Source organism: Hippopotamus amphibius, chromosome 2, assembly GCF_030028045.1.
Source record: "Hippopotamus amphibius kiboko isolate mHipAmp2 chromosome 2, mHipAmp2.hap2, whole genome shotgun sequence".
Taxonomy (NCBI): Eukaryota; Metazoa; Chordata; class Mammalia; order Artiodactyla; family Hippopotamidae; genus Hippopotamus; species Hippopotamus amphibius.
Window position 1 is genome coordinate 128,451,090 of NC_080187.1, and position 23,600 is coordinate 128,474,689.

Consider the following 23,600-nt stretch of genomic DNA (forward strand, 5'->3'; position numbering starts at 1 on the left):
CAGCACACAGGCTCAATAATTGTGGCATACAGGCTTAGTTGTGCCGCGGCATGTGGGATCTCCCCAGATCAGGGGCTCAAACCTGTGTCCCCTGCATTGGCAGGCAGATTCTCAACCACTGCGCCACCTAGGAAGTCCCTTAGTTTTAATTCTCTTCTCTTTTCCTTTTATGTAATTACATAACTATTTTCTTTGTGGCTACCATGGGGCTTACATTTAACATTGCAGTTATAACACTCAATTTGAATTTATAGCTATGTAACTTTAAATATACAAAAACTCTGCTCATTTATATTTCCATCCCCACCCTTTCATTTGTTGGTGTCATAAATTACATCTTTGTATATCGTATATACCACAAAAACTAATAATTATTTTTAATGCATTGTTCTTTTAATGTAGGAAACAAAAAACACAGTTACAAAAGTGTTATAATAATATTAGATTTTAGAATTGCCCGTGTATTTACCTTTATTGAGATCTTTATTTCTTCATACGGCTTTGAGTTCTGTCTCCTGTTCTTTCCTTTCAATCTGCAGGACTCCATTAAACATTTCTTTTAGGACAGGTCTAGTGGTCATAAACTCCTTTAGCTCTTGTTTATCTGAGAGTGTCTTTTTTATTGATTAAATTTTATTGTAAGGAATAAAAAACAAGGTAATAAATATATTACCAATCATGTACATATATTGTAATATGTACATAGTCATAATTCCTTTTTAACTAATATATTAAACATAAGCGATATTTCTACTGTGCTTAAAACAGTCTTTTAAGTTTAAAGTTTTTCTTTGCTATCTTTTTTGTTTGATGGGGTTTTCTTTTTTAAACAATTTTTAAAGGTTACATTTGTCTTACAGTTATTATGAAATATTGGCTATATTCTCCGTGTTGTACAATGCATCCTTGTAGCTCCTCTTACACTCAATAGGTTGTACCTCCCACTTCCCCAACCCTATATTGTCCCTTCCCACTGGTAACAGCTAGTTTGTTCTCTATATCTGTGAATCTGCTTCTTTTTTATGTTCACTACTTTGCTGTAATTTTTAGATTCCATATATAAGTGATATCATACAGAACTCTGACTTCTTTCACTTAGCATAATGCCTTCCAAGTCCATACATGTTGCTGCATCTTCTTTGTCCATTCATCCATCAGTGGACACTTCGGTTGCTTTCATATTTTTGCAATTGTAAATTATGCTGCTGTGAACATTATGCTGCTATGAAAGGTTCATATCTTTTTGAATTAGTGTTTGTTTTGTTTTAGGATGTATACGCAGGAGTGGTATTGCTTGGTCATATGGTAGTTCTATTTTTAGTTTCTTGAGAAACCTCTACACTTTTCCACAGTGGCTGCACAAATTTACATTCCCACCAACAGGGTATGAGGGTTTCCTTTTCTCCACTTCCTTGCCAGTGTTTCTTCTTTGTATTCTTTTTGATGATAGCCATTCTCACACCATGAGGTGATATCTCATTGTGATTTTGATTTGCATTTCCCTGATGATTAACGATGTCAAGCATCTTTTCATGTGCCTCTTGGCCATCTGCATTTCCATTATGGAAAAATATCTGTTCAGTTTTCTGCCTATTTTTTAATTGGGTTGTTTTTGTGATGTTGAGCTGTTTATATATGTTGGATATTAATCCCTTATTGGTCATATCATTTGCAAATATTTTCTCCCACTCAGTAGGTTTTTTCAATAGTTTCCTTTGCTGTGCAAAAACTTTTGAGTTTAATTAGGTCCCATTTGTTTATTTTTGCTTTTATTTCCTTTACTTTAGGAGAACGATACAAAAAAACATTGCTGTGATTTATGTCAAAGAGTGTTCTGCCTATGTTTTCCTCTAGGAGTTTTATAATATTTGGTCTTACATTTAGGTCTTTAATCCATTTTGAGTTTGTTTTTGTATATGGTGTTAGAGAATGTTCTAATTTCATTCTTTTACATATAGTTGTACAGTTTTCCCAGTACCACTTACTGAGGAGACTGTCTTTTCTCCTTTGTATGTTCTTGCCTCCTTTGTCATAGATTAATTGATAAGTGCATGGACTTATTTCTGGGCTCTCTATCCTGTTCCATTGATCTATGTGTCTGTTTTTGTGTCAGTGCCATATTGTTTTGATTACTGTGGTATAGCATGAAGTCAGGGAGTATGAGTCCTCCAGCTCTGCTCTTCTTTCTCAGGATTGTTTTGGCTGCTCAGGGTCTTCCATGTTTCCATGCACATTTTAAAATTATTTGTTCTAGTTCTGTGAAAAGTGACATTTGTATTTTGATAGGGATTGCATTGAATCTGTAGATCACCTTGAGCAGTGTGGTCATTTTAACAATATTGATTCTTCCAGTCCAAGAACACAATATATCTTTCCATCTGTTTGTGTCATCTTCAATTTCGTTCATCAGTTTTCTGAGTACAGGTCTTTTACCCGCTTAGGTAGGCTTATTCCTAGGTATTTTATTTTTTGATGAGATGGTAAATGGGATTATTTCCTTAATTTCTCTTTCTGATAGTCCATTGTTAGTGTATAGAAATACAACAGGTTTCTGTATATTAATTTTGTATCTGGCAACTTTGCCAAATTCGTTGATGTGCTCTAGTTGTTTTCTATTGGCATTGTAGGAATTTCTATGTATAGTATCGTGTCATCTGCAAACAGTGACAGTTTTACTTATTCCTTTCTAATCTGAATTCCTTTCATTTTTCTTTCTTTTCTGATTTCTGTGGCTGGGGCTTCCAAAACTATGTTGAATACAAGTGGCAAGGGTGCGCATCCTTGTCTTGTTCCTGATCTTAGAGGAAATGCTTCAGCTTTTCACCATTGAGTATGATGTTAGCTGTGGGTTTGTCATATATGGCCTTTATTATGTTGAGGTAGGTTCCCTCTATGCCCACTTTCTGAAGAGTTTTTTATCATAAGTGGATGCTGAATTTCATCAAAAGTTTTTCTACATCTATTGAGATGATCATATGGTTTTTATTCTTCAGTTTGTTAATGTAGTATATCACACTGATTGATTTGTAGATAATTGAAAAATCCTTGTATCCCTGGGATAAATCCCACTTGATCATGGTGTATGATTCTTTTAATGTATGGTTGGATTCGGTTTGCTAGTATTTTGTTGAGGATTTTTGTGTCTATGTTCATCAGTGATATTGGCCTGTAATTTTCTTTTATTGTGGTATCTGTGTATGGTTTTGGTATCAGGGTGAGAGTGGCCTCACAGAATGAGTTTGGAAGTGTTCCTTCTGCAATATTTTGGAATAGTTTCAGAAGGATAGGTGTTAATTCTCCTCTAAATGTTTGATAGAATTTGCCTGTGAAGGCAAAGGTCCTGGACTTTCGCTTGTTAGGAGTTTTTTCATCACAGATTCAATTTCAGTACTTGTAATTGGTCTGTTCATATTTTCTGTTTCTTCCTGGTTCAGTCTTGGAAGATTGTACCTTTCTAAGAATCTGTCCATTTCGTCTAGATTATCCATTTTATTGGCATGCCGTTGCTTATAGTAGTCTCCTATGGTCCTTTGTATTTTTGTGGTGTCTGTTGTAACTTCTTTTTCATCTCTAATTTTATTGATTTGAGCCCTCTTCCTGTTTTTCTTGACGGGTCTGGCTAAAGGTTATCAATTTTCTTTATCTTTTCAAAGAACCATCTTTTAGTAGGTGCTCGTTTCTATATTTTTAGCCCCTATTTCATTTATTTCTGCTCTGATCTTTATGATTTCTTTCCTTATACTAACTTTGGTTTTTTGTTGTTGTTGTTGTTCTTTTTCTAGTTGCTTTAGGTGTAAGGTTTGGTGGTTTGACATTTTTCTTATTTCCTAGGGTAAGCTTTTTTAAAATTAATTTTTATTGGAGTATAGTTGATTTACAATGTTGTGTTAGTTTCTGTTGTACAACAAAGTGAATCAGTTATACATGTACATATATCCACTTTTTTAAGATTCTTTTCCCATATATGTAATTACAAAGTACTGAGTAGAATTCCATGTGCTATACAATAGGTTCTTATTAGTTATCTATTTTATATATTATAGTGTATATATGTCAATCCCAATCTCCCAATTTATCCTCCCCTCCTTTAGGCTTGGTAACCATAAGTTTGTTTTCTACATCTGTGACTCTATTCCTGTTTTGTAAATAAGTTCATTTGTAACATATTTTTAGATTTCACATATAAATGATATCATGTAACATTTGTCTTTCTCTGTCTGACTTACTTCACTCAGTATGACAACCTCTAGGTCCATCCATGTCACTGCAAATGGCATTATTTCATTCTTTTTTTTATAGCTAAGTAATATCCCACTGTATATATGTACCACATCTTTATCCATTCATCCATCAGTGGACATTTAGATTGCTTCCATGCCCTGGCTATGTGAATAGGGCTGCAATGAACATTGGAGTGCACGCATCTTTTCAAATTATGGCTGAGGTAAGTGTGTATTGTTATAAACTTCCCTCTTAGAACTGCTTTTGCTGCATCCTATGGGTTTTGGATCATCATGCTTTTGCTTTCATTTGTTCCCCAGTATTTTTTTATTTCCTCTTTGATTTCTTCAGTGATCAGTGGGTTGTTTAGTATCATATTGTTTAGCCTTCACATGTTTGTGTTTTTTACAATTTTTTTTCTCGTAGTTGATTTCTAATCTCATAGTGTCGTGGTCAGAAAAGATGCTCAATATGATTTCAAATTTTCTTAAATTTAAAGAGGCATGCTTTGTGGCCTGGCATATGATCTACCCTGGAGAGTGTTCCATGTGCACTTGAAAAGAATGTCTATTCTACTGCTTTTGGATGGAATGCCCTATAAGTATCAATTAAGCCCATCTGCTCTAATGCCTCATTTGAGACCTGTGTTTCCTTATTGATTTTCTGTCTGGATGATCTGTCTATTGATGTAAGTGGGGTGTTAAAGTCCTCCATTAGTATTGTGTTACTGTCAATTTCTCCTTTTATGTCTGTTAACAATTGCCTTATACATTGAGGTGCTCCTATGTTGGGTGCATATACATTTACAATTGTTATATCTTCTTGGATTGATCCCTTGATCATTATGTAGTGTCCTTCTTTGTCTCTTGTAACAGTATTTTAAAGTCTATTTTATCTGAGTATTGCTACTCCAGCTTTCTTTTGATTTCCATTTGCATGGAATACCTTTCTCCATCCCTTCACTTTCAGCCTGTATGTGTTTGCTTTGTAATTATTTTTGTTTTTTAGATTGTTGTAGGTCATTTTTGTGTGTGTGCTGAGAATTAGCCTGAGGTATAAACTTAAGGTCTTTTCACAGGTTGTGTCTTTCCTTGGGCTTACACTGGGACTTTCTAGTTTCTGCCTGTATACACAGTTGTTATTGAATGTCCTAGTCTTTAATATGTTGTTCCCAAAAGGGGCAAAAGAAAAAAATGAATGGGATGGTGGGGTGGCACCAGTCTTTTTACTCCCCTAAAAGTCATTTCAGCAGAAGGAGGTAGGGCTTACAACAGTGAGGAGGTGCAGCAATAATGGCCACCCACCTCTTTGTACCTGTGATCAGAGGCAGCAATTAGTGATCACAACACAGATCCCAAATATTTCGATGACATGGTTCTTATTGCCCAATCTTACTTCCTGGAGCAAATGCATGGCTTTCTGCTGTGGGTCAGGAGGCTGGTGAATGGGTGGCTACTACTATGCTAAGAGCTGAAATTGGCCAAAATTAACTGCAATTTACCATTCAAGTTTACAATAGACTCCAAAGTTACAAAATAAGTTACATCAGACAGTTTCTGCTAGTGTAATTGCTGTTTGGGGGGAGACAGATCCTTTCTATGCTCATCTTCCTAGAATCTTCTTTCTCTAATTCACTTTTGAAGCTAATTTTGCAGAATACAGACTTCGAGGTTGGTGGAGTTTTTCTCTCAACACCTTAAATATTTCACTCCATTAGCTTCTTGAATAGTTTCTGAGAAGGAGTCAGATATCAATTTTATCTTTCCTCCTCTATAGGTAAGCAATTTTTCCCTCTGGTGTCTTTCAGGATTCTCTGTATTTAATTCTCTGCAGTTGAATATCATATGCCGAGGTGTAGTTTTAGTTTGGCATTTAACCATTTTGGTGTCTCTGAGCTTCCTGGATCTGTGGTTTGATGACTGACGTTAATTTGGGGAAATTCTCAATCATTATTGCTTCAACTTTTGTTTTTGTTCCATTTTCTCTTTCTTCTCTTACTGGTATTCCCATTATGCATATGTTACACCTTTTGTAATTGTCTTGCATGTTTTTTTTTTTTTCTGGACTTTTTACTCTTTGCTCTTCAATTTTGGAATTTCTGTTGACATATCCTCATGCTTAGAGATTTTTTCATCAGCTGCATCCAGTCTATCAAATGCCAGTCAAAGACATTCTTTCCCTGTTAGTGTTTTTGATCTCTAGCACTTTCAAAATTCTTAGATTTTCCATCTCTCCATTTACTTTACTTTACCTATCTGCTCTTACATGTTGTCTACTTTTTCATTAGTGCCTTTAGCATATTAATCAGTTATTTTAAATTCCTGTTCTAATAATTCCAACATTCCTGCCATATCTGAGTCTGATTCTGACATTTGCTCTGTCTCTTCGAACTACATTTTTGCTTTTATTATACCTTGTAAGTTTTTGTTGAAAGCCAGACATGGTGTACTGGGTAAGAGGAGCTAAATAGGTCTTTAGTGGTATAATATAAAATGTGGAAGTGGGGGGAGTCTCCAACAGTCCTCATTTTTTTGTGGGCCTGTCTGTTGACCTAGGATCTGATCTTCACAAGTAGTTCTCAGTTTTTTCCCCACCTTAGCTAGGACAGGATGCTCGGAGGGGTTGAGAGTGGGGTAGTTCCCTCCTCCATATGGAAAGCTAGAGGGAGTTGAATTGGATATTACCCTCTTCCCAGGTTGGTTAGACTCTGATAAAACCCCAATTGGGTTGGCTCTGGTACGAGTTTCTACTGAAGGCAGACCTTTTAGGAAGAATAGAATGCTATGTGTATTTCAAAATGGCTGCTTTTCTCCTCCTCCCTGCTGGAAGCACAAGGGGATTTTTCTCCAACATTCACTGTGAGAAACCTGCTGGTGCTCCTGGAGGTAAACTCACAAAAGTGTGGAGGCCCCCAGTGAATGGGTCCTATGGAGCTTTACTCTCTCATACTTGTCCACACTGAACCTCCAGCAATTAGTCAATTACAATTCAGGTTTTCCTGTCCAACACTGGTTCCTGCAGATGTCTCTGCCTGAGAGTTTCTACTCTTAGTAAGTTGTAATTCTCTGTGTCTGCCTGTCTCCCCAGTTTTTGTGACAGCAATTTGTCCTGTGACCTCACTTCTTCGACAGAACTAAGATTTGTTGACTTTGTTCAGCTGTTTACTTGTTAAGATAGTGACAATTTCCAAGTTTTTTACATGCCAGACCAGAAACCAGAAGTCCTATTTTTAATAGGTAGCACATGCATATGTATAAAATTTAAAAAGGAAAAAAGGGTACACAGAGTATAGTAAGGATTTTTTTTTTTTTTGCTATCACCACATTTTACAACTAGTATGTAACTGTTACCAATTTCTTGTATCCTCTCAGAGATCCTCTATGCTCATAGAAATATTTGGCTGATTAGATATGTATGTGTTGTATACTTTTATATCAGTGGCATCATAATGTACACTGTTATCTTAAAATTTACCTCTCATTTAACAATGTATCTTAGAGACAATCTTCCTTTGCAATAGCTGCAGAGTATGTCTTTGATGGATAATTTAGATGTTTCCAACTTCCTTTTTTTTTTATTGGTTAAGTGCATTGCAGTTTTGTGACTTTTGTTGTGCTGCGATTTTAAAATTTCTTCTTAGTGGCATGATGTACATTCATAATGTTGTGCAACCACCACCACCCTCCACCTCCAGAACTTTTTCCTCTACCCAAACTGAAACTCTGTACCTTTTAAATACTAACTTCCTGTTACTCCTCTCCCCAGTCCCTCACAACCACCATTCTACTTTTGTCTCCAAGAATTTAACTACTCTAGGTATTGGTACCTCAAGATTTTAATTTTTCATGTAGACAAAGTTATCAATCTTTTATCTGATGGATTCTACTTTTCGTGTTGTCTAAGTCAAAGATGACAGTGATGGCTTGGGATGCCCTCAGCTGGAAGGGCTGGGCCTCCTTAGTCATGCTGTGGCACCATCACCCTTTCCCCTGGATTTTCCTGGAGTGTAAAGGCTGGAGGAAGGAGAAGGTGGATGGGGAGCAGACGTTCTCGACGGCAGACCCCAGGAGAGTGACTAATTCAGGTAACAGCATGTCCAATATCATCATATCACTGTGTGGAAAGGGACCATGTGCCCTCTAAGGCTTCTTGACTCACCTTCCAGTCAGGGTACCCTGGAGTTGGTGAGATTACATGAAGTCAGCAGTTCAGGTGGCCTGAATATTCTGGAGTCCACCCTCCAGAACAGGTGCCTAATTCTATGTAGTTGAGCATCCTGAGGCCACTGCATGCAGAGTCTTATTTTTTTCCTAATTACAAAGGTAACTATTATCTTTTATGCAAAATTCAAATGTTACAGACACATGTAGTGTAGTCAGTGCACATCACCTGTGGTCCCATCCCCAAAGAAAATCTTAGCGCACAGTAAGGCACCTATTTCTTGACTGTTTTTCTTTTCTCTTAAGAAACAAACATCCATTCCTGTATTAAACATACCATGGCCATCTTTCCATATTCATACATAGTGATAGGTCTATCTAATTTAAAAAGTATTGAGAATGTATTCATTAAAATTTTTATTACAGAAGTGTTACATTGAATACATAGAGTCAACAACATATAAATGCAAGAGGAAAGTGACACTATCTTTAGTTTCTCCTGCTCCTTTCTTCCCAGATAGAAAAATTTCCATTCCCTTTTCTTTGCATATACACACACACACATACACGTTTCACTTAACCACAGACCTTGACATCTTTCATGTCAGCATAGATCTAAGACACATCTTCCTACTGCCTGCATAATTTTCTTGTATACCATAACTCAGCGGTTCTGGGATTCATGTGAGGAAGTTGTTTGAACATGGGTTGTCAGGCCCCCCTGCAAATTTCCTGCTGGGGTGGGTTGGTGCAGCCTGAGGCTGTTCTGAGGTGCCCACATAGGGAACCAAGTCCTGTCCATCACTCTCGTGTCTGTACAAACATCCCATACATATCTCTGAGCACTGGAGGGAGGGTTTTGTAGGGTAATCTGTAGGAATGGAAATGGGTCAAAGGAGATTAGGTATAGCTGCAATACTTTTAATGATATGGCCAAACTGGGCTCCAACAATGCAGACTTTCTCCCTAACGGTGCACACATCCTTTCCGTCACTTCTATACCACCTACATCAAACATTGTGCAAAGTTGCTTTTATTTTGCCAGTTTGATATATACTTATTTTAAGTATAAATTTAAGATATACACTTTAATTATTTAATTATGAAAGAAGCTGAACAATGAATGCCTTCTTTTTGTAAACTTTTAATTTTGGATTTTAGATTTGCAGAAATGTTGCAAGATAGTACCAAGTTCCCAAATGCCCTATCCCAGCTTCCCTCCATGTTAACATACCTAACTATGGTACATTTCCCAGGACAAAGAAATTAACAATGGTCCGTGAGTATTAGTGAAACTGAAGAGCCTAGCTGGATCTTACCAGTTTTCCCACCAATGTCCTTTTCTGTTCCAGCATCCCATGCTGCATTTAGCTGTCTTGTCTCCTTAGGCTCCTCTGGTCTGTCCATGTTTCCTATGACCTGGGCAGTTACCAAGACTCCTGGTCAGTTTTTCTGCAAAATTTCTCTCAATTTGGGTTTGTCTGATGTTTTTCTAATGATTAGACAGGGATTATAGGTTTAAGAGCAGGAGAATACCACAGACGTGATGTGCCTTTCTCATCATGTCATGCCATATCAAGTGATACATGATATTGCATGCTTCCTTCAAAAATAAAAACTTTAGTAAGTAAAATTCCAGACATACATAAGAATAGCAAGAACAGAGTAAGTACTCATCACTGGGCTCAAGTTACCAGTGTTTTGCCACTATTTGTGGATGGCTTTTCAGTGTGGTTGGAAGATGAGTTTTCCATCTTATATTCCTTTTTTCTTCTCCTCTTTTGCTCCTTCCTCCCTCTCATTTCCTCTTTTTCAAACAAGAAAAAGACACTGATTCCCCCCCCCCAAAATAATAAATAAATAAATAAAAAGAAAAAAAGACACTGATTAAATCTAGCTGGGACCTAGTTGGAGGGGCATAAAGAATCTAGGCAAAATGTCCCTGTGCAGGAATCCCAGCTAATGATGGCTTTTTTGGTCTTTGCTTCACTTCCAGCTTTTATCTGAAGAGGTGACTGGTCCATCCCAGGGTACCCTTATTATTAGCTTGGACTCTAGGAGCTGAGTGAAAGGAACCCAACTCAAATTGTTTACGCAAAAGATGGAATTCACTAGTCAGAAAATTAAAATCAGCTGAGCTGGACTCGATCCTCTGGCTCACTCTGTTGTCCCCTTTCTTGCCACTTCCCAGACGTTTCCCCTCTGTTGCTGCCACCTGTGGTGCCTGCATCAGTGCTGACAGCACGTGCTGACCGCCCAGCTTCTCAGCTGAGGTCGATTCTCCCCACAGTCATTTCAGTGCAAGCCAAAGGCGTGAGCTTTACTGGATAAACCTGGATTACTTCCCTGTGCTTCCTGAAACAACCACTGGGAATGCTGTTCTCAACTGCACACACAAGAATCAAGTTAATTTAAGTCAGACCACATGGGTTAAATAAAGGAAAAGCTGCTTCCCCTAATAAAAACTGGGTTGATGTTATACAAAGAAGGGAGTGTGGGTCCAGGGCATGAAAAACAACTAATAAACGCTGTCTGCTAACACCGTTTTTATGTCTTTTTTCCAGCCTTTCCTTCCTCCAGCCCCTGCAGACAAGCTCCCTCTTTGTGTCCCTCAGTGTTACCCCACTGTGATTCTTTCAAAGCATCTGTCCCTTTGTCTACAGCCAGTGGTGTATCATATTAGGGATGAGGTGGGTGTGGTCCACCCTAGGTGCATCTGTGGAGAATTTTTAAACAATCATAAAATCAAGATTTAATCTTTTGAATAACCATACACTAGTAATTCTAAACACTGTCAGTGATAAAACGTTCCTTGGAAAAACAACAACAACAAACCAAGACAGAGAATGTTTCCAGCACTACAGAGGTTTCCTTCAGGAAATGTTTTAATACTTAACAATCTGATCCCAATTCTCCATTCACAGATGCTGAGAAAATCTCAGACATGTTCAGGGTCCCCTGGCCTTATGGGGGTGTAGGAAGGCCTTCTCACCCTTCCCCCTACCCCCACTTAGGGTTTACTTATCTCCAGGAGTGGGCTGTTTCTGCCCCCATTTCTCAACCATCCCTGGATGGAGTGGGGCCTGAGCCTACCTGGGCCAGTCCTTTGGGGCCCAGGGTGTGGGAGATGCTCAAAGCTATCAGCTCATTTTCCTGACTCACTGGCTTCATTTCACTACTATTCCCAAGGCCTTGCCAGGTGTTCTAAGCTGTTCTTAAAGTTGGGTCTGCAGCTCTTTCCTTGTTGAACCACATACCTGAGGCTCAGTTTTCTTCACATACTTCAAGCCTAGCAACATATTGCAACAGATTCAGTGCAGAAGCAGATGTGAGACTCCACCTATCTTCTATGAAGCCAGACTTTAAAGAGATTTGCAACAATGTATAACAGTTGTCACTCTTCTCTATATTTTGGGGAAATATAGCTACTTTTTAAAAAAGGTATTGTTTATTATTTTAAAATGAAAATAATTTTTAAAAATTTGTTTTAGTTTATAATATGGTAAACATGGACAGATATAACCCATATTAGCAAAAACTTTTTGAGGCCCTCAATCTTTTTTTTTTTTTTGGCCACACTGCATGGCTTGTGGGATTTTAGTTCCCTGACCAGGGATTGCACCAGGGCCCTTGGCAGTGAGAGCATGGAGTCCTAACCGCTGTACCACCAGGGAAATCTATCATTTTTAAAGAGTACAAAACAGTCTTGAGAGTAAAAGTTTGTGAACCGCTAACCTAATTTAATCCTCATAGCAGTTCTATGAGCTGGTATCATTAGTCCCATGTCAACAGTGAATAAACTGAGGCCTGGAGAAGGGAAGAGCTCTGCCTGCCCTTTGCTTCACTGCCATTAAGTGGCCCTGCTCAAGGTGCATCCCTCAAAATTCAAAGACACCTACTCCTCCTGTAGGCAGATGGGGGGGGCGGGGGGTGGGCGGGCAGAAAAAAGAAAACCAGGCATGGCTTTCTTGACATAAGAGAAGCCGTTTTTGGCCTAACTCATTTTGTGATGTAAGCCTGGTGCTTGTCCTTGAGCAAGTCTCTGTAATAATGATCTTAAGGAAAAAAAAAATAAGAAACTTATCAGGCAAGAGAAGTAACAATAGCAAAGATAATATATCAGTAGTAAAAACTCTCAATTCTGTTTCAATGGTAGAGATTAAAAAGTGCTCAACTACCAGATCAGCCGGGACCTAAGGGATGATGTAGACCTTTTCTGACTCTCATGACTTCATTCAACTAAAGCTTGGCTTCTGACTGCCCAAGCCCCTTTATGAATATGTACGTTCCCTTAGCTTAAGACTTCCTTGACTTTGCTATCTGGGGAGACACTGCTTTGGAAAGATCCCTGGCATTCTCCTTACTTGTTGCAAGTAATAAATCCTTCCTTATCCTACTCTTTGTTTTTTTGCTTCACACCCACCAAAAAGCAAAGCCAGTTTTTCAGGTAACACTCACTTGTCTCTTTGAGCTATGTATCCTCACTTGTAGGTGTGGACCACAATGTTTCTACTTCTTGGGACTACTGGGGTTATCCTGCAACAGGTAAAGAGCAAACGACAATATTAATAACCCGATGAGTGAGAAACCTATCCCATTCTGCAGAAGAGGCTGAGGCCCCATGATGGAGCGGTCTCCAGCTCTAGGGACTACCTGCCCCCAGCCCCCCTGTACCGCCCCTTTCCCAGCTCCCGGCCTGCCTGGACGCCCCTCGGCCTTAGCCCTTCTGGGACCCGCTGGCTCCTAACCCGCCAGTACCACTCTACCCCAAGCCCGCCTGGACTCCTGTTCCCCAACAGGCCAGCCCTGGACGCCGGGCAACCACCGGCTTCTCTCTCTTACCTCACTTCCGGCGCCCAGGCCGGAAACCTCACTTCCGGTTCCCAAGATTGCGCTCCGGAAGTGAGTCATTTTGCCAGCACCTAAGATGGCCGCCAGCCCATCAGCCACGGTGGTCAACAGAGGAGAAGCGGGAGCGAACCCGGAAGTTGCCCGGCTCGGCCATGGGAACTGTCGGGGGCGTGGCTTCCGGCGGCCAGCGGCTAAGAGTGCAGGCGGCTGAGTGTAGCGCAGGCGGCGGCTGACAGGCGCTCGTCAGTGGTTGGCGGCGGCTGGTGCCCAGGCGACCCAGCGGCCCCCAGCTCGCGGCTCCGCGAGGCTCCAGGGCCTCACCGTGGGATGGACGAGGGGAAGATGGACGAGAATGAATGGGGGTACCATGGTGAAGGCAACAAAAGCCTAGTGGTGGCCCACGCGCAGGTGAGCGGTGGGTTGTCGGCGCGGTTCAGGGCCCTCACCCTACTCCCAGTGAGTTCCGCGTCCCCCGAGTACCCCCTCCGCTCAGGTCGCTTTTGCATCTCCTCAGCACCCGCTGCCTCCGGGTCGGTTCCCCAGCAGCCCTCCTTCCGGTCGGTGGCGGTTCCCCCAGTGTCACACTCCGCCGGATAGGTTTCGCGTCTCCCCAGCATCAACCCCCCGCCCACCCCCACCCCGTCGGGTAGGTTCCGCGTCCCCCTTGTATCACCGCCTTCCCCCAGATCAGTTCCGCGTCCCCCCAGCGGTCTCCTCCCCCTAGGTTGGTGCTAGCACTCTTCTTCCAGATCGGTTCCCCATTTCCCCAGTGTCACCTCCTCCCCCCGGGTCTGTTCCGCGTCCCTCCAACGCCCCCCATCCCGGCCTCACACGGTGCAGCCTCCCGCTGCGCGGTTGTGGTGAGGCCGCCTGGAGTCGCCTTAGGCAGGATAGAGGGTGCGGGCAAGCTCAGGAGGAAGAAGCAAAGTGCTTGGGGTGCTGTTACCTCCCGGCATCGAGGGAGTTCAGCCTCCGAGATGTAGGGATGGCTGTTCTGCTGCTCTTGGTAATATTAGCATTGTCTCCAGATTCTTCTTCAGAACCTTCTAGAAGTTAAAGAATTTCCCTGTCTTAATTCAGTAAGGATGAGAGTTTCAGAGAGTGCAGTAAGGACTCCCAATGAGTTGAATCCGGGAAGAGAAGCTTGTGGATTTGTGTGAAAGCCCAGATCTCTCTGACATCTTGCTGTGTGATACAACCAGGCAGGAATGTGGTGGGTTGGGGGAGGAGTGATAGGTGTCACTGAGCGCTTAGGAGCATGGGAGTTGCAGTTACACAGAGCTGGGCAGAATCCCAGTTCTACCACTGCCTGGCTCAGGCTCAGTTTCTGCATTTGCAAAGTGAAACTAGTAACAGAATCTCCTTTGTGGAATTGCTAGAAAGATGAGGAGCTGGACGAGTTATGCAAGTGATGACTATCATCCCCCTTGGACTCAGAGGTTAAGAGCTCTGGTTCAGCCCAGCAGCTCCTGTGGGTGGTACAGGAACTGGATATTGTTCTGCTCTGTTGTTCTGGAGCTGGGTGCACTGGGGCAGCTGTAGGGTAAGCTGTAGTCACCTAGGTGGCCCCTGTGTTCTGCTTTTGCATTTTGTTACTCACTAACATTGTTGGGAAGCTGCAGAACTGAGACTACAGTCTTTGCTCGAGATCTTTAGGTGAATTAATAATGGACAAGGCTTAACCTGAAGCAGTCAGCTGGGCCCCCTTGTATTTCAAGGTTGGGCAAAGCATCAAATATTCCAGCATGAGTCTCTTTGGTTGTTGGGTTATTGTGATAACCCCCCTTTTCACAGTTCAAAGAATCATCTTCCAATTCCTCAGTCAGATTGCATTGTATATCTTCATTTTATATAAAGTTAGTTAAGGCTTCTTTTAGCTAATGCACTGAGTTTCAAGAGCAGTGTTAGATGAAGGAGCAAGTTTAAGACTCGGAGTAAAAGAACACCAGGCCTTGGGCACTCAGATGCCTTCTCCAGTGTCCCCAACAAGCATGTGTCCACCCTCCAGGGCAGCTGGCCCCTTCCCTTGTTGCACAGCCCAATTGTTAGGGTCACGTTTCTTTTTCCTTTCGTTTTTCCCCTTTTAAACTGAGTCATCAGGCTGCCCTGATGACTCTTCATTCTTTATTTTAAAGCTAAATTTGCTTTACTGTGCTCGTTCCTGCTTGGTGGTTGTTACTTCATCATTTGAATTTGAAGATTATCATCACGAGTACTCATGTAAGAAAACGTTCCCACCAGGTGAAGGCATTGAGTAAAGGGAGAACTGTGCCCCATGGGTGTGGAGAAAACTTTGTGCTTTGCCTGGGCCTTGAGGACCAGGAAGGAGGATAGAGCCCTGGAAGGAGGCTTTCATGGCCCTACTGTGCCCAAGGAGAGGGTGTGTGTGTGTGTGAGTGGGATAGAGGAAGGTGGGTGAGTGAGAGCAAGCATTCCTGCTCCCATGCGTGGACTCATCAGACCCACCTCATTCATTCTGAAGCAGAGGGTGACCCTCACCTGGTTTCTTTCAGATCAGGAGGTGGTGGCTTTCTCAGAGAGGGCATCATCTACTTTCAGAATTGAAGGGTCCTTAAAAAGCGATGCATCTATCCCCTCTCCTTTCCAGTGTCGGAACCCGACATACCTTCAGCCAGCCAGTCCTGAGGCCTGGCATCTGCACTGAAGGAACATGGGATGAGACATAGACAGACAGCCTTCCAGGCTGGTGGGTTGGGAGGCTTCCAGGAGCACAGGGCTTGTAGAAAATGGGGCCTGGAGATGGAGGAGCTAAGTGCACACTGAAGGAGGGCGATAGTGTGGGGTGTGCTCAGGGTTGGACAGTAAGGGGTGACAGTGTGAGACCTGAACAGTAAGCCAGTTCTTGACAGGGTGCTGCTGTCAGCTTTCCCTTGGCCCAATGCTCAGCATCCTCGGGTCCAACTGTACAGTTTAACCCTTTCCCAGACACTGGCCCTTGGCCCTGGCACCAACCCTCTGAGGTGCTCCAAGGCTGTGGCCAACCTGACACTGTACCCTAGTGGGTGCCTGGAGTCCCTGGCACTGACCCTGTGGGGGGTCTTGGGCAAGGGCATTTCCCATGGAGGGTGTACTTTCCCTTCCTTACTATATAGCCTGAGGGTGCTGTCACTTGTTCTCGTGGCTGCACCATACTCTACTCATGCTGAGCTGTGGTCACGAAGCCTGGGGCTGCCCTCACGTGCGCTGCTGCCAAGTTGGGTTTCTCTCCATGTAGTGTTGTTGCTTTTACATCTGCAGTGACCCTTCTTCACCTTGGACTTGTTGGCTTTGGCTTGGTGTCCTGTCCTGTGAAGGTCATTGTAAGTCTTGTTTGTCATTTGATCTCTTAAGTGCCTTCAGTGTGGGGAGTCCCCCGGGGCAGGCCTGGCAGAGACTCCTCCACAGGCACTGAGCTGCCTTCCAGCTGCCCTCGCCTCGGGAGTGCAGGGCAGACAGGGCCCCACTCCCTTTATCACACTAAGCTGTTGTGACAGTTTCCTCCTTATTGACAGAGGTAGCATGAAAGACCCACCAACCGAGATCTTTTATCAAAAGTTCATTCCTGATCGTTCAGGTTTTATAGCCTCTAAGATTCTGATCAGGCTTCAGATCCTGTCTGCAGTTGTTTTGTCCTGAAGAGGCGGGGTTCAAGGTGTCAGGGGCTATGTGTTTCTCTTCTCCTTTTGTGTTTTAGGATTTCTGATCTGTAGAAAATACTTCTTAACGGAAATGTTGGAAGCAAATGAGAGTTGTTCTGTTTTTGTTTTTTTAATGGTATATTTTCAAGTCCTTAGTTTGCTCCTGAATCTAGGAGAAAGAGTCCTAATGTTCTGTTGCCTATAGAATTTTTTTTTAAACAAGTAACTTATTATGTATTTGAAATTTTTAATGGTATTTATACAGGTTGATACAGCTGATGTGACCCCTTGGTGACATTGCATCAGAGAGCTCTTCGTGTAGCCCTGTGTTTCTTCCTGGGATCACCTGCAGTTGAATGGTTAGGATTGGTTATTTCTAAAACGTATTCCCTTTGGTGGTTTCCAGTCCTGGCCTTAGTGAACGCTGAGCTCTGCCTTTCTAGCATGAGGGTGGTCTGCCGGGCTAGACCTGGTATGCTAAGGTGGCACGGTCACATCCCCCCAGCCCTGCCAACACCTCTTCCTCCTCAGTCAGAACTCCGTTAGGACAGCCGGTGCCCCTTTTACCAGGAAGGTAAGAAAGGTTTGTGTGTCTGCTGCAAAAGGACAAGGCCACAGCACTGGGTCACTCACCTCCTCATTTGTTTGGACACCTGCTCCAGGGCCATCACGTGGCCTTGACGGGCCTGGAGTCCTTGAAGGCTCCCCTCTCCGACACCCTCACCGTGTGTTCCATGCACTTGTGGTTTGTCTCTATAAAACATTCTGCTTCTCTTCTGACTGTTAGGTTTTTCCGTCCTTTAGGGACCATCTGGGCATCTCTTTTACTGCAGCCCCTGAGTGTTGTGCCCCCAAATGTCACCTGGGCTTACGCCTCCACTGTCCCATCCCCCACCTCACAACTTGCATCTGGGTCTGCTTCAGTCCTCAGGTGGCCATGGGTCCATATGGGCAGATGAAACTTGGAAAGTGTCATGCCCAGTCCAGGTACCTGCTGTCCCCTCTTGTGGTGTCCCCCCTCCTGTCTGACCTCCCTTCGGAGTCTTGGGCTCCCCTCCATGAGATGTCTCACCTCACCCTCCATCTGTTCTGTCTGAGGCTGTCAGCCCAGCAGTGTGTCCTGCACCTTGTCCCTCTTATCTCTCTGTGGGCCCTGGGGTGTGTTTCTGGTTGTGCCAGCAGAGGCAAGTGACTTGGCCTGGTATTCTGTCATGGGTATTCTGGTGGAAGACCTGGGCTGTGCCTGAGTGGGGCATCTGTGGGTGGTAGCCTCACTAAGAAGCAGGGCTGAGCCATTTGGGGACGCCTAGGGCAGCGCCCTGAGGGTCCATTCCTTCTATTGCTGTGTTTGTCTGTCTCCCTCTCCCTGGAAAGCTGCCTGATCTCCGCTACCCTGGGGTCTTCTTGGGGCCCCGTCCTGGGTGGAATACCTGACGTGGGCCTGTCCTGCAGCAGCAAGGCTTCAGCGACTGGTCACTTCACACCTCGTCTTTGCCGAGAGGCCCTGGAGTCTTAATTCCGCCCATAAGTTTCCTCCCTTGGGCTTCACGTGGGCAGGTGACCCTTTTAATGTGTTGTTTTTGTGGTCTTTTATTTTTATTTAATACCCATCATTGGTTCCTCTCTCTGCCCCCAGAAAATATAGAATATTAGAAGGTGGAAAGTAAAAAGCATCCAATGTCTTCCTTCTATTATATGCTTTTATTGGGTACTTAAGAATCCTGTCTGTTTTTGTGTTCTGGTCTTTCAGTCAACCCTACAGCATAAATATGTAAATAATTCTTCACACACGTTTTCAAGGCTGCAGAGCACTTGGGCAGCCAGAGTTCCTGTGCTGTCAGACACTCACATGGTCGTGCTTTTAGAGCTGTTATGAGCCAGGCTTTGCTGATATCTTGGTGTTTTGACGACTTGGGTGGGTTCTCAGAGGAGATCGAGGAAGCATCTTCTAGGCCCCCTGACACATGACATGCCAGTCCTCCCCCACAGCCTGGGACCCTCACAGCACTGAATGCTTTCTACTCCTTTTATAAGTGGCGTGTTGTACGTTTTGAGGTTTGTTTAATGTATGTGTATGTGTTTATATGTGTCATTTCTCCATTCACTGACTTTTCAGCTTATTAAAATCTTTGGTTTTCATCTAGCATTCCAAGGTGTGAGAGAGCACACCATGCTTTTCTATCCTGAAGGGCAGAAAAGGAGTGGCCCTGGCCTAAGACTCCCTGTCCTGCTTTGGAACAGGGAAGAGCCACCTCCAACCCAGACTGTGCAGAAACTCTTGTTAAAATCCTCTTCTTAATCTCACCCCTTTCTCTTCACATTCTTAGCATTTTATCCTAGACACTATGAAGAAGGTATGGTTTAAAATCTGGGTTTAGATACTCAGTTTAAAAGGAAAGGAGTTGTTCTTGCAAAACTAAAAATAGAGTTACCATATGACCCAGCAATCCCACTACTGGGCATATACCCAGCGAACACCATAGTTCAAAAAGACACATGAACTCCAATGTTCATTGCAGCACTATTTACAATAGCCAGGACATGGAAGCAACCTAAATGTCCATCGAAAGAGGAATGGATAAAGAAGATGTGGTACATATATACAGTGGAATATTACTCAGCTGTAGAAAGGAATGAAACTGGGACTTTTGTAGAGACATGGATGGACCTACAGACTGTCATACAGAGCGAAGTGAGTCAGAAAGGGGAAAACAAATATTGTATATTAACACATATATATGGAATATAGAAAAATGGTACAAATTAACCAGTTTGCAAGGCAGAAATAGAGACACAGATGTAGAGAACAAACATATAGACACCAAGTGGGGAAAGCGGGGAGGGTTGGGGGGGAATGAACTGGGAGATTGGGATTGCCATATATACATTACTAATAAGAAAAAAAATACCAAATTGTACACTAAATATATGCAGTTTATTGTCTGTTAACTGTATCTCAGTAAAAGTTCTTAAAAAAAAAAAAGGAAACGAGTTGTTTCCTTCACAGCTGGTTAATACCTTGTGAGCTGGCAGGACCCTGGTACTTGCCAGATTAGGCGTTGGTTTTGGCTCCTTTGTGGAAATCTCCCCATGGGAGCATCAGTCCTGCTCCATGCCACAGGTGGCCCTTGGACTAGCCGTGTCTTTGTGCGAAGCAGGGCTGGTAAGGTTGATTTCTCCCCCTTTCTCTGCTGTCCACTTGAATGGGTGTTGCCACTGGCCTTGTGGCATGTCACAGGGCTACCAACCCAGCCCAGTCAGATCTGCACAAGGGGCAGTTAGCACTCGCCATGCAGAACATGTGTGACCACTGAGTGCTTGTGTTCGTGGGGACTGGCCTTCAAGGCTGACACTGCAGCAGGTGGGCAGCTTCTGGTGACAGCTTTAAATGACAGATGGGTTGGTCAGTAGAGAAAGCAGCTTTCCTTGAAGCAGACACAACATGACACTCGGAACTTCTCAGTGGATCTTGAGAAACAGTGGAATCCAGGTGAGAAGTGAGTATACTTTTAGTGGGGCTGAGTTTCTTGAAAGTTGCCTGGAATTAGGGTTTGTGTGTGTCAACTTTGGTTTTTCCTTGAATTTTGATGGACTCTTTGGCCAGTTGCTGCCCGTGATCAAATATTGATGTTTGTCTTTATTTGGGAGGGGTTAGGGGCATGCGCGCGTTCTCAACCTTGGCTTCCGCAAGTCTGGGCTTGGGGCTCAGGGAGGTGATGGATGTCTGGGGTTTTGAGAGGAGTATGCGTCATCTGAGTGGGGCAGGAAATGGATCTCGTCTCCATGGGCCTTCCTTGCTCTCAGCCGTGTTTTGGGTTCCAGAGCTGCACTTTCTGAGCCTCTTCCATCACTAGCTCCTCCTGCCCCGCCTGGATCCCATTGCTGAGGACAGTGCCTGACCTCCTGCAGCTCCGCCTTCCTTCTCCTGTCCCTGCTTCTCTTTGGGCACGGCCCAGGTTCCTGACCCAGGCCCTTCTGCCTGGAACTGCCTGTCTCCACGGGAATGGTTTCCAGGGTTGTCCAGATGGAGTTAATCTCCCCCATTACCAAGGCTCCACAACACATCCAGGTTATTTCCTTGGAGAATGGCCATTTCAAAGGCTGTCCTTGTTTAAAAAGTTATTTTTTTACATTTTTGTAAGGTATATTATATGAGCATTGTAAAAAACTGGAAAACCCAAATAAACAGAACTTTAAAAAATAAGTTCCCCAGTTGTGGCTACCTGGACACGCGGTTACCTGTTCTGAAGCCCTTTCAGACAGTTTCATACAAGCTCAGCATGTACATACGTTATTTAAAATTTTTTATTTACAAACTTAAAAAAATGAAGAGTAAGAAATCTACAGAAAAGTGGTCACATCATATGTGTATATACAGCTTGTTTATGACAAAATACATGGACCCATATTCTTATGACCAGCTCCTTCTAGAACCTTTCCTGTTTTTTAAAAAATAAATTTATTTATTTATTTATTTTAATTTATTTGTTGGCTGCGTTGGGTCTTCGTTGCTGCACCCGGGCTTTCTCTAGTTGCAGTGGGAGAGCGCAGGCTCAGTACTCGTGGTGCATGGGCTTAGCTGCTCTGTGGCATGTGGGATCTTCCTGGACCAGGGCTCGAACCCGTGTCCCTTGCATTGGTAGGCAGATTCTTAACCACTGCGCCACCAGGGAAGTCCCTCTTTCCTGTTTTTGAGCTTTACATAAATAGAACTATACCCATACATCATTCTCTAATACATACACATGTATATGTATACATTTATAAAACTAGGTTCATTCTATAAGCCCTATTCTGTAATGTTTTTCATTTATCAGTAGATGATGACAGTACCTCTGTGTCTGTAATGATGGATCTTCCTTATTTTCTTGTAAATGACAGCATAGTATTCCATGGTCTGGAATGTGTCCCTCTGTGTTTAACCATGCTACTATTGTTGGATGTTTAGGTTGTTACCATTTTATTTGGAATTGTAAACAGTACTTTTACAGGCAGTAGCTAAAGTCTTCTGTGCATCTTGAATTATTGCCTTAAGATAAATTACTGGGAGTGGGCTGGCTAGGTCAGAGAGCACAGGTTTCCCAGGTTGCTCTGTGTCCTCAGACATGTGACCCAGTACTGGCCCCTACCTCCTCCCCAGGCACCAGGTGTCCCGGGCCAGTGGGCTGCCCGTGGGGCTTCCAGCCTCTGCACTGTTGGGGTGGCTTCTTCTGCACGGCCACCCACCCTTATCCCCAGTCTTCGGGTGGGTACTAATCAGACTTTGTTTTATTTTCTGATAGCGTTGTGTGGTGCTTCGTTTTCTGAAGTTTCCTCCTAATAGGAAGAAGGTAAGATCAATGGATTTGCCACTCAGTCATTAAAATAATTATTTAAGAAAACTTTGATTTTTTTTTTCTGATGCAGAAGTATTAATTCTAATTTTAGAAATTTGAATATGATGCAAGCATTCAATGCCGAAAGCAGTGTGTCCATCATTCCTGCGGGATCCAGCGCTCTGACCTGCTGGGGTCACTGTGTGTCATCATGGTTAGTTCCTGGGTACCGAGCCAGGAACCTCCCTGACTGGTTCAGAGAGCTCTGCTTGTGGCTGGGAAACCCAGGGCCGGGTCTTGGCTTTGACGTGGCGATTTCCTTACACCCTGCTGCCCAAGTTTCCCCATCTGTGGAATTGTATCAACGAACAGGAAGGCAGTGATGTCATGGTAGACAGTGTTACACATCACAACAGGCAGTTCACTGGGAGCCTCGGGTTTCTAGTCACGGAGTCACCCAGGCAAAGTACTGTGGACACCCGCACGAAGCCCCTGTTGTGCTCTTGTATGCCTGCTGCCCACTGAGTGGCAGTGTCTGTCTGCCTTGAGGTGGGGTGTCGCCGTGGTGTCTAGCTGAGTGGTCTCAGGGGTCAGTGTGGAGTAGCCCTGTGGGATCCTTCGTCTCTCATGGGAGGGAAGGAGGGAGGGAGGTCCAGAGGGGCTAGGTGTGAGCATAGGCTCTTATCTTAAGAGGGGAGAAAAGGCAGGGGCTGCAGGTCACACCCACACGGTGGGGGCAGGGCCTGTGGTAGTTGGGTGGTGAGTAGCCATGGGCTCAGGGTCAGGGTGCAGGAGACGTGAGCCAACACCTCACCTCATGTGAGTTACGGAGAAACAGCCAGGAAAGAAGGTGAGGTGGATGCTGATGGTATCCGTGGTGGCAGAGTGCAGATGAAGGGCACACTTGGGGGTTTACTTCATAGAAAAGAGGGGACTGTGGGAGAAAGCTGGGGGCTGCCGTCACAGTGGGGCTGCAGTGAGATCCAAGGGTAGTATCTCAGTGCAGAGAAAGGTGGCCCAGGATGGGAGGGTGCATCTGCTGAAGGGGATTGTGCAGGGTGGCTCTGTGTCTGTGGAATCCAGGTGGAAACTAGAAACGTCTCGGAGGCTGCCTCTGGCCCCCGCCCCTCCCTCTGTCCCTGCTCAGGGTCTACAGATCCTAGCCTCGGTGAAGGGCCAGCGTTCTCTGGATGCCTCTATTTTCGGTTTTTCCTGTTTACATTTATTGAGACAGTGTCTTCCAAGGTAACAGTTTGCCTTTCTTTACTATATAAACGCCACTGTGATGCCAGCTGCATTATCTGTGGGGCATTGTGTATGTTCATTCTGTCGATAAGAAGAGCTTTTTGTCAGAAGCCCTGTGGCCACAGCTCTATGGAGCCGTGGGGTGTGTTCTGGGGTTTTTTGTCAGGCTT

At 43.7% G+C, this 23,600-nt stretch overlaps 1 protein-coding gene, 1 long non-coding RNA gene and 1 pseudogene across 7 annotated transcripts in view; 1 reads left to right on the forward strand and 2 right to left on the reverse strand.

Annotated features, from left to right (window-relative positions):
• Positions 1 to 8,457, reverse strand: part of LOC130845382 (AP-4 complex subunit sigma-1-like) — a 30,860-nt pseudogene extending 22,403 nt beyond the window's left edge.
• A 354-nt stretch (positions 8,458 to 8,811) lies between these two features.
• LOC130845383 (uncharacterized) lies at positions 8,812 to 13,443 on the reverse strand. 4 transcript variants are annotated; one of them, XR_009051394.1, is made up of 4 exons: positions 13,224 to 13,443; positions 12,840 to 12,917; positions 9,701 to 12,436; positions 8,812 to 9,252 (listed from the first exon to the last, which is right to left on the reverse strand). It is a non-coding gene; the product is annotated as an uncharacterized LOC130845383 (long non-coding RNA). The 4 variants fall into 4 exon arrangements; XR_009051393.1 differs by lacking the exon at positions 13,224 to 13,443 and adding an exon at positions 13,148 to 13,210; XR_009051395.1 differs by lacking the exon at positions 13,224 to 13,443 and adding an exon at positions 13,140 to 13,210.
• A 64-nt stretch (positions 13,444 to 13,507) lies between these two features.
• Positions 13,508 to 23,600, forward strand: part of IPPK (inositol-pentakisphosphate 2-kinase) — a 57,913-nt gene continuing 47,820 nt past the window's right edge. For 2 of the 3 annotated variants that reach the window (XM_057722499.1, XM_057722498.1), the window contains exons 1-2: positions 13,508 to 13,640; positions 22,153 to 22,200. In XM_057722499.1, the coding sequence (XP_057578482.1) occupies positions 13,560 to 13,640; positions 22,153 to 22,200 (129 nt within the window). In that variant the 5' untranslated portion in view covers positions 13,508 to 13,559. The remainder of the gene's footprint in view (positions 13,641 to 22,152; positions 22,201 to 23,600) is intronic. The other variant, XM_057722497.1, reaches the window with a different exon arrangement.